The sequence below is a fragment of the Lampetra planeri genome, chromosome 82 (assembly GCF_965212315.1).
Source record: "Lampetra planeri chromosome 82, kcLamPlan1.2.h2, whole genome shotgun sequence".
In the NCBI taxonomy this organism is placed as follows: Eukaryota; Metazoa; Chordata; class Hyperoartia; order Petromyzontiformes; family Petromyzontidae; genus Lampetra; species Lampetra planeri.
Genome location: NC_136186.1, coordinates 4379364 through 4397775, shown reverse-complemented (window position 1 = coordinate 4397775; position 18412 = coordinate 4379364). Strand labels below are relative to the sequence as shown.

General features: G+C 45.0%; 1 protein-coding gene across 1 annotated transcript in view; it reads right to left on the bottom strand.

Moving 5' to 3' along the window:
* LOC144738395 (uncharacterized) overlaps positions 1–13538 on the bottom strand; it is a 48386-nt gene extending 34848 nt beyond the window's left edge. The window contains 4 exon segments of the mRNA XM_078621430.1: positions 12135–12756; positions 12758–12838; positions 12840–13361; positions 13363–13538. Of these exon segments, the coding sequence (XP_078477556.1) occupies positions 12135–12756; positions 12758–12838; positions 12840–13361; positions 13363–13523 (1386 nt within the window). The 5' untranslated portion in view covers positions 13524–13538.
* Positions 13539–18412: the final 4874 nt, after the last annotated feature.

Below are 18412 nucleotides of genomic sequence, written 5' to 3'. Positions count from 1 at the left end.
AGGGGTCCCCGTGCGCTTGCGCGTCGGGTACGAATAGGTGTACGCCGGTTCAGCTACCCCCTCGGCCTGTCGTGTCAGCTGTCGAGGTGCCTGGGGCTCCGGTGTGCCCAGGACCGGCCGATGGGGTTCTGAACCTGCCGCGCTCGGTATGGATTCGTGAACAATTGCTTGACGACACGTTGGGGGCTTTACGGAGTCGGGCTGCGAAGGGAGCGGGGGGACTGCTGTCCGGTGGGATGCCGGGGGCCGCTCTCCGGAATGGTTTGCTCATGTGGAGGGAGGGGTTGCATGACCGCTGGCGTCTGGTGGTACCGTCGTCGTTACGGTACTAATTGATTCGGACTCTGCACTGCGACACTTTGTTACATCTCGAGGTGCAGAAAACTTTGCTAACATTGCAGCGAGACTACTTCTGGCACGGCATGACAACGGATGTCGTCGGAAACATTTGGGCGTGTCCCGAGTGTGCACGGCGGAAGCCGCCTAAAAACCCATATGTGCCGCCGGTGCAGTCTATACAGGTGTCTCGAATCAACGAGTTGGTGGCACTGGATATTTTGGGACCTTTCCCGCCATCCGCTAGGGGTAATAAATTTGTGCTGGTCGGGGTGGAATAATTCTCGTTGGCCGATGGCTTGGCTTGGCCCTTACCCGACCAGTCGGCGGCGTCTATCACGGACGCCTTCCTGTTTGGATATGTACTGGACAAAGGGGCGCCGGAAAGGCTACTCACGGATCAGGGGCGAAATTTTTCTTCTAAATTGTTGGCGAAGTGTGCGCTGCTCTGGGAACCAAGAAGGTTCGTACGTCTCCCTACCACCCGCAGACGGATGGCATGGTGGAACGGCTTAATCGGACGCTGTCGGCCATGTTACGTCACGGTTGACGAGAAACAAGCTGATTGGTACTTGCATATACCTGGGGTACTCTCCGCGTATCGGATGACGCCTCATGCGTCCACAGGGTATTCTCCATTTTTTCTAATGTACGGCCGCGAGAATGTGCCGCCGGTGGAAGTACAGCTGGGTACGGGGGCGAAGGGTCCTGTTAAGCCTCTCCCAGAGTACATTCAGGACACTGTTCGACGCGTCGCCGAGGCACAGGAGGGGGCCCGATTGGCTACTGCCAAGACTCAGGCGCGGAACGAGCGTTGCGCCCGGCGCTCGACCGGTAAATGCCCCTGGCGAGTGGGGGACATGGCATGGCTGCACTGCCCGCAGGTGCGGCCGGGGACCTCCCCTAAGCTTCACAAACCATGGCAAGGGCCGGTTAAGCTTATTGAAGTCCCTAACCCGCAGTCCGCGCGGGTTCGATTCGGATCGCGGCGCTGGTACGTCCATACGTCTAGGTTGAAGCTCTACGTGGCCCCGCGGACGCATGCGTCATCTCCTGATGTTGCCTTGCCGGTGTCTGTTGCACCCGACGCACCTCTGCCCTTGCCTGTTGACCCTGCAAGCGCGCCTGTCGTGCCTTCTACAGACGAACCAGCCGTGACGCAGGCGGATGCGGCGAATCCTGCTCTGGGTGGGCCTACCATGGCGACGGGGCCACTTGACCCCGCTGCCCCTCCAACCCCACCACAGACACGGTTGCGAGAGACCCTGGACTTGGGTCTCTCTGGGGAACGGGACCTTGGCGTTGACGGGCCTCCTACAGCGGCCGGCGGTTCTACTCCCGTCGCTCTTAAAACCCCGTCGCAATCTCGGTCTGTGGGGGGGCCGCCGCCCGTTCGAGACGGGCCGGCGACCCGCACGCGTTCCAAATCCCTTTCCTTTCGTTGTTTTCTTGTTCTTGTTGTTCTTGTTATCGTTGTTATATTCTCCGTTGTCCGGTGATGCCAGATGGTTAAAATGTTGCTAGCATTATTTTATTATATTTATTGCAGCCGGGGACGGCTGGGTTTTCATCAGGGGGGGGGGGGTCATGTAATGCGAGCAAGGAGTCTGGGTCACGTGAGGAGAGGGAGGAGTTAGGGTCACGTGGGGGAGAGGATTTAGGGAGAGAACCGGAAGGGGAACGGGAAGTTGAGACGGAGTGAAACGGGAGGAGGCCACGCTGGGCAGTACGGCGAGAGTGGCGCGGTCGCCACGCGGTGGGAGACGTCGGCACCGTCAGCCATCGGTGTCAGGACGCAGAGGGCTAGCGAGCGGTGGAAGGCTAGCTGCAGAGCGGAGCAGCAGTGAAGCTGCAGACGGAGCAGTGGTGTGGCTGCAGGGCGGAGCAGCAGTGAGGCTGCAGAACGAGCAGCAGAGTGGCTGTGGAGTGATCGTCGGGAGAGACGCGGGCCTGAGTGAGGACGCCGTGTGAACGAGATTCTACGAACCCAAATAAAGGACAACGGAGATCGACATTGAGAAAGAGTCCTTTATTACACTTGGAATTGTCAACACAGTACTCCTGGAGATGTGCTCCTCATTGATCCGTACATTTAACCCTCAATGATTACGTTGTTAAACTGGGTAACAGAGGAATCGGTTCATTTCTCAGAGTAACGCGAGCATATACGGCGATAGGAAAAAGTCCTTAAAATAAATGTGACGATATTCATATGAACGGCAATAAAGAAACATGTCCCGATTGCAAAAGTAGACCTCAATGAATTCATTGGTAGATTATACAATTAACTAAATGTCTTGGAACAATGGTGTGCGGCAGTGTGCCTGCTTCAGCAAATGCTTATCAATTGGCTAAGGCGTCAATAAATTCGCGGGCAAGATTCTGTGATCAAAAGCAAGATTTCAACAAAAGTCTCCCTGTGAGTGTGTGAATTCGTAACGTAGGTTTCTAAACGTTAAGTTTCGTCAATGAATTAATCGGTACAGTTAAAATTAACAAAAAGAACGACTAAAATACCTCTCAACGACCGTATCCATGTGACTCAATGGGTAGCAATGTTCTTCATTATCAGCTAATAGTTGACGCACTCTTATCATTTTTCTTATTATTAGTCCCGTTATGTGCGGTATGTGCGTGTTTGGTGGTTTTGTCTCCTTGATCAATTCATTGCATCAAGCAGACGCTGGGTGATACGTGGTGAGTATGTGAGTGTGGGGGAGGGTCATACACACAGCTTCCTCGCTCTCTCTCACTCGGCGGCAGCTGGAGCTGCTGCCCACTGCTGGATGAAGAGTCGGCATGACGCTCGCCGTCGGCGGAGCGCGATGATTCCGTCGTCAGATAGCGCCCGCAGCTTGTCTGCTGGTCGCCGTTCCTCACTCTTGTCTTGGTTCACAGCTGGTGCTGGTCGGTGTGTGTGGGTCGAACCCACGGCGCTCTCGCTGGCGCTCTCCCCTTCCTCACGGGAGGCTGGTCAGGCTCTTTCCCCTGCTGAATGAGCTGAGTCGGCACGATGCTTGTCTTTGAAGGTGCTTGACAGAGCTCGCCGCTCGTCCGCTGGCAGCTGACACCCTTGCTCGGTGGCGCTGCTGCGCTCTCTCCGGCTCCGTGCTCTCTGGCGATGCCTGGCTGCATGTGCAGCTGGTTCTCTGCGATGCTGGCTTGGTCGATGCTTGGGCTTCCACCCTTTCTCCCGGTTGATTGCTCCTCGTTGCTCGTCACTCTATCTCTCGGGCTGCAGCTGCTCGTGGGAGCTGGCACTCAGTGTAAAATAACTTTGAGCGATACTTCTTCTGCCAGCGCTGAGCTCGTACTCGGTAACCCATTGCTACTCGGCAAGCCTCTTCATTCTTGGTTGATTGCAGAGTCCAACCCCAGAGCTTGCTGCTTGCAGTGAGTCAACTCTTTGCAATTATTTCGTAGACTCGTGGCTTCTGCTGGTGCAGCTCGTTGACGATGTGCCAGTCACGGGGGCAGGGTCCCCGGAGCCTGCCGATCGCAGCTGCTCGTGGGAGCTGGAACTCACTCTCAAAACTTGTAAGTTGTATTCGCACAATCTTAATTTAGGAGCTTTCGTGACTGCAGGAATTATTCTTTGGTTCTTTTCGGTTAAGTCACGTCTAAAAATAAAATAATAAATTAAAATAAAATAACATATTACGACGTTTCGATTGCAACACAAGCAATCATCATCAGGCATAAAAGAAATAGCAACAAAAATCTAACTAGAAAAAACTATAGACAGACATACAAGCAGATAGACATCACAACGGCACACAGAGAGAGGAGCAAGCTGACAACGCGGCACGGGCACGAAAGCCTGAAAATTAGGAGGCAGGCACACGAAAATTAAATAACCTAGTAAAATATCGAAATGTGATGTAATACAACACAGAGAGTCGGTTAACACACAATTAACGCATAGCCTGGTTGATTACGTGTTTCAAAATTTGCTAAGTTAGAATTTTAAGTGTGAGCAACAAAAATCTAACTAGAAAACTATAGACAGACATACAAGCAGACAGACATCACAACGGCACACAGAGAGAGGACACAAATCGGCACAAAGAGAGGGGTCGTTTCTGTGACGGTCCCTTAAATATAGAGAGGAGGGGGTGGGGACGGGGAGAGGGAGAGGGCGGAGAGAATCAAGCATATCAAAGACTGCACGCCAACGTACTCCTATTATAAGTGTAATGTAGTAACTCGGCGGGAGACTTCACGGGTAGCACACTCTTTTATTGAACCAACTATATTTACACGGGTGACCAACACCCACTTAGCTACACGGGTGACCAACACCCACTTAGCTACACGGGTGACCAACACCCACTTAGCTACTCGGGTGACCAACACCCACTGGGTTACTCGGGTGACCAACACCCACTCAGTTACTCGGGTGGCTAACACCAGCCTAACCCTACACAGTTCTCCGGGCTACACCAACACGGGCTCTTACGCCCCGTAGCCTCTCGGAACACACCCAGCCGGGGTGTCCGTCTCGACCCTGGGTCCCACAGTCCCGACCCACATGGGCGTCGGACCACGGGTCCCACAGTCTCGCCTTCGAGCCACACAGGGCCCCGGTCCTGATAAGGACGGCGGGACTAGGGGTCTCGGGCTCTACTCCTTCAACTCCGTCTTCAATCTTCAACTGGTTAACAACCCCGAGTGCTCTCGCGCGTCACCCTTTATACCCATCCTGCGGACGTCGCTGAGAGCACCTATCCCATTTGACCAATCACCGGGCGCTGGCTACGATCCTCTTTTCCCCACCTCGTGTCAGCGCGCCTCACCACCCACGCCGCGCCGCCCGTAATCCCTCACTCCCGGCGCGCGCGTCCACACCACGCCCACATCGCGTGCCCAACCCCGCACCCCGTGCCGCCCCGTGATCCATCACTGTCGGCGCACGTCAACACCACCACTACATAAGTAAACTGACAACGCGGCACGGGAGCGCAAGCCTGAAAATTAGGAGACAGGCACAACGAAAATTAAATAACCTAGTAAAATATCGAAATGTGATGTAATACAACACAGAGAGTCGGTTAACACACAATTAACGCATAGCCTGGTTGATTACGTGTTTCAAAATTTGCTAAGTTAGAATTTTAAGTGTGAAAATTCCAAGGAGATGACACAGGCAGAGAGAACAAATAGCCAGAAAGAAAAAAAATAAGTTTAAAACTTCCCCGTAGAAGTGGTTCAATCTTAATTTAGGAGCTTTCGTGACTGCAGGAATTATTCTTTGGTTCTTTTCGGTTAAGTCACGTCTAAAAATAAAATAATAAATTAAAATAAAATAACATATTACGACGTTTCGATTGCAACACAAGCAATCATCATCAGGCATAAAAGAAATAGCAACAAAAATCTAACTAGAAAAAACTATAGACAGACATACAAGCAGACAGACATCACAACGGCACACAGAGAGAGGAGCAAGCTGACAACGCGGCACGGGCACGCAAGCCTGAAAATTAGGAGGCAGGCACACGAAAATTAAATAACCTAGTAAAATATTGAAATGTGATGTAATACAACACAGAGAGTCGGTTAACACACAATTAACGCATAGCCTGGTTGATTACGTGTTTCAAAATTTGCTAAGTTAGAATTTTAAGTGTGAGCAACAAAAATCTAACTAGAAAACTATAGACAGACATACAAGCAGACAGACATCACAACGGCACACAGAGAGAGGACACAAATCGGCACAAAGAGAGGGGTCGTTTCTGTGACGGTCCCTTAAATATAGAGAGGAGGGGGTGGGGACGGGGAGAGGGCGGAGAGAATCAAGCATATCAAAGACTGCACGCCAACGTACTCCTATTGTAAGGAAACTGACAACGCGGCACGGGAGCGCAAGCCTGAAAATTAGGAGACAGGCACAACGAAAATTAAATAACCTAGTAAAATATCGAAATGTGATGTAATACAACACAGAGAGTCGGTTAACACACAAAAAACGCATAGCCTGGTTGATTACGTGTTTCAAAATTTGCTAAGTTAGAATTTTAAGTGTGAAAATTCCAAGGAGATGACACAGGCAGAGAGAACAAATAGCCAGAAAGAAAAAGGATAAGTTTAAAACTTCCCCGTAGAAGTGGTTCAATCTTAATTTAGGAGCTTTCGTGACTGCAGGAATTATTCTTTGGTTCTTTTCGGTTAAGTCACGTCTAAAAATAAAATAATAAATTTAAATAAAATAACATATTACGACGTTTCGATTGCAACACAAGCAATCATCATCAGGCATAAAAGAAATAGCAACAAAAATCTAACTAGAAAAAACTATAGACAGACATACAAGCAGACAGACATCACAACGGCACACAGAGAGAAGAGCAAGCTGACAACGCGGCACGGGCACGCAAGCCTGAAAATTAGGAGGCAGGCACACGAAAATTAAATAACCTAGTAAAATATCGAAATGTGATGTAATACAACACAGAGAGTCGGTTAACACACAATTAACGCATAGCCTGGTTGATTACGTGTTTCAAAATTTGCTAAGTTAGAATTTTAAGTGTGAGCAACAAAAATCTAACTAGAAAACTATAGACAGACATACAAGCAGACAGACATCACAACTGCACACAGAGAGAGGACACAAATCGGCACAAAGAGAGGGGTCGTTTCTGTGACGGTCCCTTAAATATAGAGAGGAGGGGGTGGGGACGGGGAGAGGGAGAGGGCGGAGAGAATCAAGCATATCAAAGACTGCACGCCAACGTACTCCTATTGTAAGTAAACTGACAACGCGGCACGGGAGCGCAAGCCTGAAAATTAGGAGACAGGCACAACGAAAATTAAATAACCTAGTAAAATATCGAAATGTGATGTAATACAACACAGAGAGTCGGTTAACACACAAAAAACGCATAGCCTGGTTGATTACGTGTTTCAAAATTTGCTAAGTTAGAATTTTAAGTGTGAAAATTCCAAGGAGATGACACAGGCAGAGAGAACAAATAGCCAGAAAGAAAAAGGATAAGTTTAAAACTTCCCCGTAGAAGTGGTTCAATCTTAATTTAGGAGCTTTCGTGACTGCAGGAATTATTCTTTGGTTCTTTTCGGTTAAGTCACGTCTAAAAATAAAATAATAAATTAAAATAAAATAACATATTACGACGTTTCGATTGCAACACAAGCAATCATCATCAGGCATAAAAGAAATAGCAACAAAAATCTAACTAGAAAAAACTATAGACAGACATACAAGCAGACAGACATCACAACGGCACACAGAGAGAAGAGCAAGCTGACAACGCGGCACGGGCACGCAAGCCTGAAAATTAGGAGGCAGGCACACGAAAATTAAATAACCTAGTAAAATATCGAAATGTGATGTAATACAACACAGAGAGTCGGTTAACACACAATTAACGCATAGCCTGGTTGATTACGTGTTTCAAAATTTGCTAAGTTAGAATTTTAAGTGTGAGCAACAAAAATCTAACTAGAAAACTATAGACAGACATACAAGCAGACAGACATCACAACGGCACACAGAGAGAGGACACAAATCGGCACAAAGAGAGGGGTCGTTTCTGTGACGGTCCCTTAAATATAGAGAGGAGGGGGTGGGGACGGTGAGAGGGAGAGGGCGGAGAGAATCAAGCATATCAAAGACTGCACGCCAACGTACTCCTATTGTAAGTAAACTGACAACGCGGCACGGGAGCGCAAGCCTGAAAATTAGGAGACAGGCACAACGAAAATTAAATAACCTAGTAAAATATCAAAATGTGATGTAATACAACACAGAGAGTCGGTTAACACACAATTAACGCATAGCCTGGTTGATTACGTGTTTCAAAATTTGCTAAGTTAGAATTTTAAGTGTGAAAATTCCAAGGAGATGACACAGGCAGAGAGAACAAATAGCCAGAAAGAAAAAGGATAAGTTTAAAACTTCCCCGTAGAAGTGCTTCAATCTTAATTTAGGAGCTTTCGTGACTGCAGGAATTATTCTTTGGTTCTTTTCGGTTAAGTCACGTCTAAAAATAAAATAATAAATTAAAATAAAATAACATATTACGACGTTTCGATTGCAACACAAGCAATCATCATCAGGCATAAAAGAAATAGCAACAAAAATCTAACTAGAAAAAACTATAGACAGACATACAAGCAGACAGACATCACAACGGCACACAGAGAGAGGAGCAAGCTGACAACGCGGCACGGGCACGCAAGCCTGAAAATTAGGAGGCAGGCACACGAAAATTAAATAACCTAGTAAAATATCGAAATGTGATGTAATACAACACAGAGTCGGTTAACACACAATTAACGCATAGCCTGGTTGATTACGTGTTTCAAAATTTGCTAAGCTAGAATTTTAAGTGTGAGCAACAAAAATCTAACTAGAAAACTATAGACAGACATACAAGCAGACAGACATCACAACGGCACACAGAGAGAGGACACAAATCGGCACAAAGAGAGGGGTCGTTTCTGTGACGGTCCCTTAAATATAGAGAGGAGGGGGTGGGGACGGGGAGAGGGAGAGGGCGGAGAGAATCAAGCATATCAAAGACTGCACGCCAACGTACTCCTATTGTAAGTAAACTGACAACGCGGCACGGGAGCGCAAGCCTGAAAATTAGGAGACAGGCACAACGAAAATTAAATAACCTAGTAAAATATCAAAATGTGATGTAATACAACACAGAGAGTCGGTTAACACACAATTAACGCATAGCCTGGTTGATTACGTGTTTCAAAATTTGCTAAGTTAGAATTTTAAGTGTGAAAATTCCAAGGAGATGACACAGGCAGAGAGAACAAATTGCCAGAAAGAAAAAGGATAAGTTTAAAACTTCCCCGTAGAAGTGGTTCAATCTTAATTTAGGAGCTTTCGTGACTGCAGGAATTATTCTTTGGTTCTTTTCGGTTAAGTCACTTCTAAAAATAAAATAATAAATTAAAATAAAATAACATATTACGACGTTTCGATTGCAACACAAGCAATCATCATCAGGCATAAAAGAAATAGCAACAAAAATCTAACTAGAAAAAACTATAGACAGACATACAAGCAGACAGACATCACAACGGCACACAGAGAGAGGAGCAAGCTGACAACGCGGCACGGGCACGCAAGCCTGAAAATTAGGAGGCAGGCACACGAAAATTAAATAACCTAGTAAAATATCGAAATGTGATGTAATACAACACAGAGAGTCGGTTAACACACAATTAACGCATAGCCTGGTTGATTACGTGTTTCAAAATTTGCTAAGTTAGAATTTTAAGTGTGAGCAACAAAAATCTAACTAGAAAACTATAGACAGACATACAAGCAGACAGACATCACAACGGCACACAGAGAGAGGACACAAATCGGCACAAAGAGGGGGGTCGTTTCTGTGATGGTCCCTTAAATATAGAGAGGAGGGGGTGGGGACGGGGAGAGGGAGAGGGCGGAGAGAATCAAGCATATCAAAGACTGCACGCCAACGTACTCCTATTGTAAGTAAACTGACAACGCGGCACGGGAGCGCAAGCCTGAAAATTAGGAGACAGGCACAACGAAAATTAAATAACCTAGTAAAATATCAAAATGTGATGTAATACAACACAGAGAGTCGGTTAACACACAATTAACGCATAGCCTGGTTGATTACGTATTTCAAAATTTGCTAAGTTAGAATTTTAAGTGTGAAAATTCCAAGGAGATGACACAGGCAGAGAGAACAAATAGCCAGAAAGAAAAAGGATAAGTTTAAAACTTCCCCGTAGAAGTGGTTCAATCTTAATTTAGGAGCTTTCGTGACTGCAGGAATTATTCTTTGGTTCTTTTCGGTTAAGTCACGTCTAAAAATAAAATAATAAATTAAAATAAAATAACATATTACGACGTTTCGATTGCAACACAAGCAATCATCATCAGGCATAAAAGAAATAGCAACAAAAATCTAACTAGAAAAAACTATAGACAGACATACAAGCAGACAGACATCACAACGGCACACAGAGAGAGGAGCAAGCTGACAACGCGGCACGGGCACGCAAGCCTGAAAATTAGGAGGCAGGCACACGAAAATTAAATAACCTAGTAAAATATCAAAATGTGATGTAATACAACACAGAGAGTCGGTTAACACACAATTAACGCATAGCCTGGTTGATTACGTGTTTCAAAATTTGCTAAGTTAGAATTTTAAGTGTGAGCAACAAAAATCTAACTAGAAAACTATAGACAGACATACAAGCAGACAGACATCACAACGGCACACAGAGAGAGGACACAAATCGGCACAAAGAGAGGGGTCGTTTCTGTGACGGTCCCTTAAATATAGAGAGGAGGGGGTGGGGACGGGGAGAGGGAGGAGAGAATCAAGCATATCAAAGACTGCACGCCAACGTACTCCTATTGTAAGTAAACTGACAACGCGGCACGGGAGCGCAAGCCTGAAAATTAGGAGACAGGCACAACGAAAATTAAATAACCTAGTAAAATATCAAAATGTGATGTAATACAACACAGAGAGGCGGTTAACACACAATTAACGCATAGCCTGGTTGATTACGTGTTTCAAAATTTGCTAAGTTACCAGGCTATGCTAATCAACCAGGCTATGCGTTAATTGTGTGTTAACCGACTATCTGTGTTGTATTACATCACATTTCGATATTTTACTAGGTTATTTAATTTTCGTTGTGCCTGTCTCCTAATTTTCAGGCTTGCGCTCCCGTGCCGCGTTGTCAGTTTACTTACAATAGGAGTACGTTGGAGTGCAGTCTTTGATATGCTTGATTCTCTCCGCCCTCTCCCTCTCCCCACCCCATCCTCTCTATATTTAAGGGACCGTCACAGAAACGACCCCTCTCTTTGTGCCGATTTGTGTCCTCTCTCTGTGTGCCGTTGTGATGTCTGTCTGCTTGTATGTCTATCTATAGTTTTTTCTAGTTAGATTTTTGTTGCTATTTCTTTTATGCCTGATGATTGCTTGTGTTGCAATCGAAACGTCGTAATGTTATTTTATTTTAATTTATTATTTTATTTTTAGACGTGACTTAACCGAAAAGAACCAAAGAATGTATTCGCACACTTCTTGAACAACTGTGAAAGCTTAGTACAATACAACTTATCGCAATCCTTGACTTTGCAAGCGACTCAAAACATCAGGATAAATGTATAATAAAACTCTCAGCGATACTCTGTCAGTCCATGCCGAACTCAGCACCAAGCATCACCTCGCCCCTCTTCTCTGCGAGACACAATAGCAATTGTTGATCTCGAGGCCATGCCCCGGAGTCTGCCCGTCGCAGTACTCTCTGTCGCTTGTAGTCTTCTGTAACTTGCAGTAGTCTCGATGTATGGGTCGTGTCTCTGTCTTTACGTGAATTTCTCTCCCCTCGGATCACCGTGTGGTTAGTCATAGGACACAACATATGCATTGTCTTTGAAACTGATTGGTCCACACCAGAGACAGCTTTCTTTCGAGCCTAGTATCAAACGGTGTTAATCCAGAGGACGCCAAAAGGTGTGCTCTTCGAGTGTTTGTGATGAGATATGATACAAAACTCCAAGTTGCTGAGGCAATAAAGCAAGCCCCATATAAATGCTATATTATTATAACATAGTGAATGCTTGGGAGCTTATTGGCTCTTGATCCTAGTTAGAGTTCTACCCAACCCACAGGTCCGCAAATACTGACCACTCTTACTCTGCAGGTTGAACCTAGGAATGGAGTGTTCAACTTCACGTTATTTTCATTAAAGGCCCCGGACAAATGTGAATCTATTGGAGCTTCATTGTCTCAAGCTTACACATCTACAGGTTCTCCATTTGACTTTGTATTGTCTAAGAAGTCCACCCACACCTCCACTTCCACAAACTGCTGGGAGTTGCCTCGCTCTGCCTCACAATCAGAATTCTCCTCCTGCTTCACGTTGCCTCCATTGATGTGAAGGTCCGGTTTTGGAGTTGAATGTTCATCTTCACATTTTACCTTCACTTCTTCGCTCTTCACTGTCACTTCTTCGCTGGTCACTGTCGCCTCTTCAAATTTCACCTTGATACATTTCATAATGTCCAAGCTGGAATTTACTTCTGGTTCTTTTTTCAGGAGGGATGGGCTCATTGCAGCACTTTGACTTTCACAAGTCGATTTCAAACTACACTCCTTGGGGGTCTTCTGATGCCTGTGTGTTCTCTGGTGTGTATTAAGCTGTGTTGACTGTTCAAACGCCTTCCCGCACAGAGTGCACTTGAAGGGTTTCTCTCCTGTGTGTGTTCTCTGGTGCTTTTTAAGATTTGATGACTGTGAAAATGCCATCTCACACACACTGCACTTGAAGGGTTTCTCTCCTGTGTGTGTTCTCTGGTGATTTTTAAGAACAGAAGAAAATGAAAATGCCTTCCCACACACACTACACCTGAAGGGTTTCTTTCCTGTGTGTGCTCTGGTGTTTTTGAAAAGCAGATGAATCTGAAAAGGCCTTCCCACACACACTGCACATGAAGGGGTTCTCTCCTGTGTGTTCTCTGGTGCGTTTTAAGATTTGATGACTGTGCAAATGCCATCTCACACACACTGCACTTGAAGGGTTTATCTCCTGTGTGTGTTCTCTGGTGTATTTTAAGATCAGATGAACTTGAAAATGCCTTCCCACACACAGTGCACTTGAAGGGTTTCTCTCCTGTGTGTGTTCTCTGGTGCTTTTTAAGATTTGATGACTGTGCAAATGCCATCTCACACACACTGCACTTGAAGGGTTTATCTCCTGTGTGCGTTCTCTGGAGGATTTTAAGACTATTTGACTGTGAAAATGCCATCTCACACACACTGCACTTGAAGGGTTTATCTCCTGTGTGTGTTCTCTGGTGCTTTTTAAGATCAGATGAACTTGAAAATGCCTTCCCACACACAGTGCACTTGAAGGGTTTCTCACCTGTGTGAGTTCTCTGGTGTATTTTAAGATAAAATGGACTTGAAAATGCCTTCCCACACACAGTGCACTTGAAGGGTCTCTCTCCTGTGTGTGTTCTCTGGTGTATTTTAAGATGGACTTGAAAATGCCTTCCCACACACAGTGCACTTGAAGGTTTTCTCTCCCGTTGGAGATCTCTGGTCCTGTGTAAAATTTCCAGTACAATCCATGCTGTTTGCATACTGGTCCCATTGTTGTCTTTTTCTACCGAGCCACGCTGATTGCCTTTGCTCCATCAGACCAATTCTGCAGAGGAAGCATCAGAAGAAGCATCAGCTGCAGACAGAAAAAAAATGTCCACAACATCTTCATGAGTATCGAGGCAAAGAGGAATGAATATATACACAGTCACACATGACTTACACGTCTATATTTATCCATATATTCAAGATTATCCCCAATTCATCACACGGGCTGTTAAGGCACACAGAGGGCAAAAGGTTATAAATATGCCTGGAAGCCCTAGTATCTTCAAAATAAATGTTAAACCCAAAACACCAAGCACACAATTTCGGCTGCCTGGCTGCAAAAGTAGTATTTATAAAAGCAAAATTCTGCTCATATAGAAAAGGCTTTTGGGAATAATGCTATTTGTATTATGCAGAAATGCAAAAATAAATGTTCAATCGCAACTTTAGAGGTGTGAAGCCAGGCTCAGATTTGCTTGAATGCTTGGATGAACAGATCTAACTTCAGCCGCATGTGCTGTTAATTTCCTGTTTCCATTCTTCCAAAAAATTCCAGAGGGAAACTAAAATAAACGATTACTTTGATTTAACCTCCATGTTGAATAGTTCATATAATTTACTGCAAATACAAACTTGACACAGTCACACACTGGCATGGTAAAAAGTGGTGGTGTGTCCAGAACCATGCCTGGCCGCCTTCATCTGCTCAGTATTGACGCTTCCTCCCTTCATCATCTAATTAATTTAAGATCAATCAACATAGAAGAGGCCCACAAGCAGTTGAGCTTTCACTTATCAATCATGTTTGATGTCGGTGATAATCAAATTAATTGTTGAGTTCATAATGCAGTGAAATAACTGCACCACAGCTCCCCAGAAAGATAAACTCTTAAATACACATACATTCCACATGCATCATTAACATATATAAACAAAATCCACCATTCATGACGAATTGCAAGTCACCTTATCCCAGTGCTAATGCCATGATAGGTGCAATTTAAGGCCATGTAAGTGTGGATTCCTTGTCAGCAGGTAATGGGAATGATCCAGGTGTCAAGGGATGACTGGCAGATGAACCAGCTGTGCTCCCCACTGTCTTGCTGGGTTTTAGGAACCCAGCGTACCACGTATTCATGATGGCGTCGCCCTTCCGACCTCATCGTTGTTGCAGAGAAAATATCTATTAACTGCCCTGCAGCATACCTCACGGACCTCCTTCACAGAGGCCAATCTTGACACTGCCGGCACCAGTCATTGGCAGGTCCGATCACCTCTACATCCTCCAATCTCTCCTCTGGCCAATGCCATGCCTGTTCAGCCCCTAATATCTGGACAAACAAAAGATGCTTGAGCATGCAGTGTCTGGGAATGCGGGATTCATGACCAAACAAATGCAGCCTCGCCTGCGAAAGAGACTCAAGATTATATTCTATATTGACATCTTCAGGATCTGTAAGCTTCTAATACAAAATAAGTCTGGTTGGATAGAGGATGAATCATAGGCAGGACAGCCTTCATGGTATAAGCCAGCAGAGATGGTAATTTAAATAAGTTAATATTCTGAATCCACATAGTAATATGTGGCCAAGAAGAATCACAGCTTTATTCGTTAGTTTCTAAAATGCTTTTTCTGGTGAGGGTCGCGGTGGCAGCATGCTGAGAAGGGCAGTCCAGGCCTCCTTTTCCCTGGCGATAGACTCTAGCTCATCCTGGGGAATTCCCAGGCATTCCCAGGCCAGCCGAGCGACATAGTCCCGCCAGCGTGTCCTGGGCCAGCCCTGGGGTCTTCGACCCAGTGGGACGCGTCTGGTAGAGATCCAGGGGAAGTCTATTGGGGGGCATCCTTACGTATATTCTATATTGATATCACCGCTAGAGGCAGGCAATCAGGTGTGAAAAACAGCAAGAACATTTTCAAGAATTTTCCAAAAATTTCTTGCTGTTTTTCACACCTAAAGTCATGTAGAAGAAAAACAATAAAAAAAACTACAAAAATTCTCACGTTTCGACTGCAACACGAGCAATCAGGTGTGAATTAACACAGCAAGAAAAATTTCCAAAAATTCTTGCTGTTTTTCACACCTAAAGTCACGTAGAAGAAAAACAATAAAATACCAAAAATTCTCACGACGTTTCGACTGCAACACGAGCAATCATCGTCAGGTGTGAAAAACACGGCAAGAAAATTTTCCAAAAATTTCTTGCTGTTTTTCACACCTAAAGTCACAGAGAAGAAAAACAATTAAATAAAAAATAAAATAAAAATTCTCACGACGTTTCGACTGCAACACGAGCAATCATCGTCAGCTGTGAAAAACACATTAAGACAATTTTCCAAAATGTAGAAAAAATTTCTTGCTGTTTTTCACACCTAAAGTCGTGTAGAAGAAAAACAATAAAATAAAAATATAAAAATTCTCACGTTTCGACTGCAACACGAGCAATCATCGTCAGGTGTGAAATCCACAGCAAGAAATTGTTATACTTCATTATTTCCCTTCTACATGACTTACCGAAAGAACCACTAATATCTTAACACCTGTTTCAGTTGCCAGAAAAGGGGAAAAAACTCTTCTTATATGTTGCTACTGGCAAAGGAGGTCCCATGAAGTAGTGAGCCAGATGAAGACGAATTAAACTTGAAGCAGAGGATTAAAGCAAATGCAATCAGGCGAGGGCAGGAGGCAAGGCCCCGCGTGGCTAGGCCCCGCGTTGTAATGTTCCAACCTGGACATCGATTCCATACTCGCTGCTACTCAATTGATATCCCGACGAGAGAGAGAGAGACGGAGAGAGGCTCTACCTGGGCAAACAACAACAACCACCACGACAACAACCACGATGTTAACTTCTCACCTCGGATCTGTGAGAGCGCGCGCGGTGCAGCAGCTTCCCGCTATAAAGTGACGTCACGAGGCAACCAGCGGTCTCACTGGCGGGCTTGAACACATTCCCCTCCCCCAACGAGCGGCGGTGTAAATGAATAAATTATGTTAATGAGACGGTCTCATGTGTAGTGATGAGCCGTGGATGTTGAACTTGTCGCAATGAAGTAGCGATATTTATGAATAAATTATGTTAATTAACCGCCAGTTGATAGTTTCAGTTTCATTTATTAGGTACTATCGGGAAGCACCCGGCGTTGCCCGAGGGAAACATTTATTGAAAAACTTCTCAAAAAACTTAAAAACATAACATATACAAATGAAAAAGAAAATTGATTTTCATCTTATTCATAAAATGAATACGAATTTTTATAATTTTTTTATGAATTTAAATAAAACCCAACGTGCGGTGGAAAATAAACTTGCGGCTCGCCCGTCAAGATTTGATTCTTTAGATAGCGCAAAGGAATCGAAGGTTGTAAATGTATTTAGAATCGGCTTATTCCGTTTGATCGATACCACAAACGCTCAGCAGATATCGATTCTCGCCACACACTTCATGGTCATTCCCCCCCCCCAAAATACAAATGTTTATTTTTTTATAATTTTTGCATGGTGTACATTTTGCAAAGTACCACATGGAAAATTTCAAGTTTGTTGAATGTCAGGAAGTATGCTAAACATTTTGAACAGACAACACATTCACAAATTTTCCTTTTATATATAGAAGACTAGCTTGACTACCCGGCTTCGCCCGGGACTTGGATTCACCACGCCCGGCCGCCTTTGTCTCCCCAGTGGCGATGTTCACACACCACATCAGTTACTCGTTTGAGGCTGAGTCGACCTAGGGGAAGCCCAGGACCATTAAAAATAATCGTTGTGGCCGTGAGCGGGAATCAAACTCGGGTCGCCGGGTTCGGAGCGCAGCACGCTCACCACACATCATCTCTAACACACAGAAGTGAGATGGCTTTCTAAAGGTAGATCACTGGCCAGAGTTTTTGAGTTGCGAGAGCCACTCCAGAGATATATTTTAGAAAAACAGTCACCACTGGCAGCACATTTCAGTGACACAGAATGGGTCGCAAAACTTGCTCACTTGTGTGACATATTCAGCCTGCTCAACGTACTCAATGTGTCATTTCAGGGGAGATCGACAACTCTGTTCAATTCGGCAGATAAAGTGGCTGCATTCAAAGCCAAACTGGAATTATGGGGGCGACGAGTGAACATTGGAACTTTTGACATGTTTCAAACACTAGCAGAGATTTTGAAAGAGACTGAGCCAGGGCCGTTCTCCCAGCTGGTGCATTAAAACCTATCTCAGCTTTTAAAAGAGTTTGAGCATTACTTCCCAACCACAAAAGACCCCCGAACTGGGAAAGAATGGACCCGCGACCCATTTGTGAATAAGCCAGGTGAATCGACTTTGTCTGTGCTAGAAGAGGATCAACTGCTTGAGATGGCAAATGAAGGTGGCCTTAAAAGTATGTTTGAGACAACTTCAAATCTCGATACGTTCTGGATTAAAGTCAAGGCGGAATATCCTGAGATTGCCACAAAAGCACTGAAAAGCCTGCTTCCATTTTCCAACGTCCTATCTTTGTGAAGCAGGGTTTTCTGCAGTGATAGCAACCTAAACGAGATTATGGAGTAGACTGGACATAAGCAACACACTTCGGGTGTCACCGTCTCCCATCACCCCCAGATGGGACCATCTAGTTACAGGAAAGCAGCTCAGGGCTCCCACTGATTCTGCATTATGGTGAGTTGTATAATTATTTAATATTACAATGTAATAATAATATAAATAAAGTGCACAATAAATACAATGCGCTTGAATCATGAAACCACCCCCCCCCCCCCCCCCCGCTGGTCCGTGAAAAAATTGTCTTCTTACTAATCGTGATGATACAAAGATTCACGCTTTAACTTTTACTGATTATGTTTTAGTGTACTATCAGATCTCATAATTCAGATCTCGCCGAAGGATACAGTTCTTATAATTAGGATCATTATGCATGAACTTCGGAAGGAACCACTCAG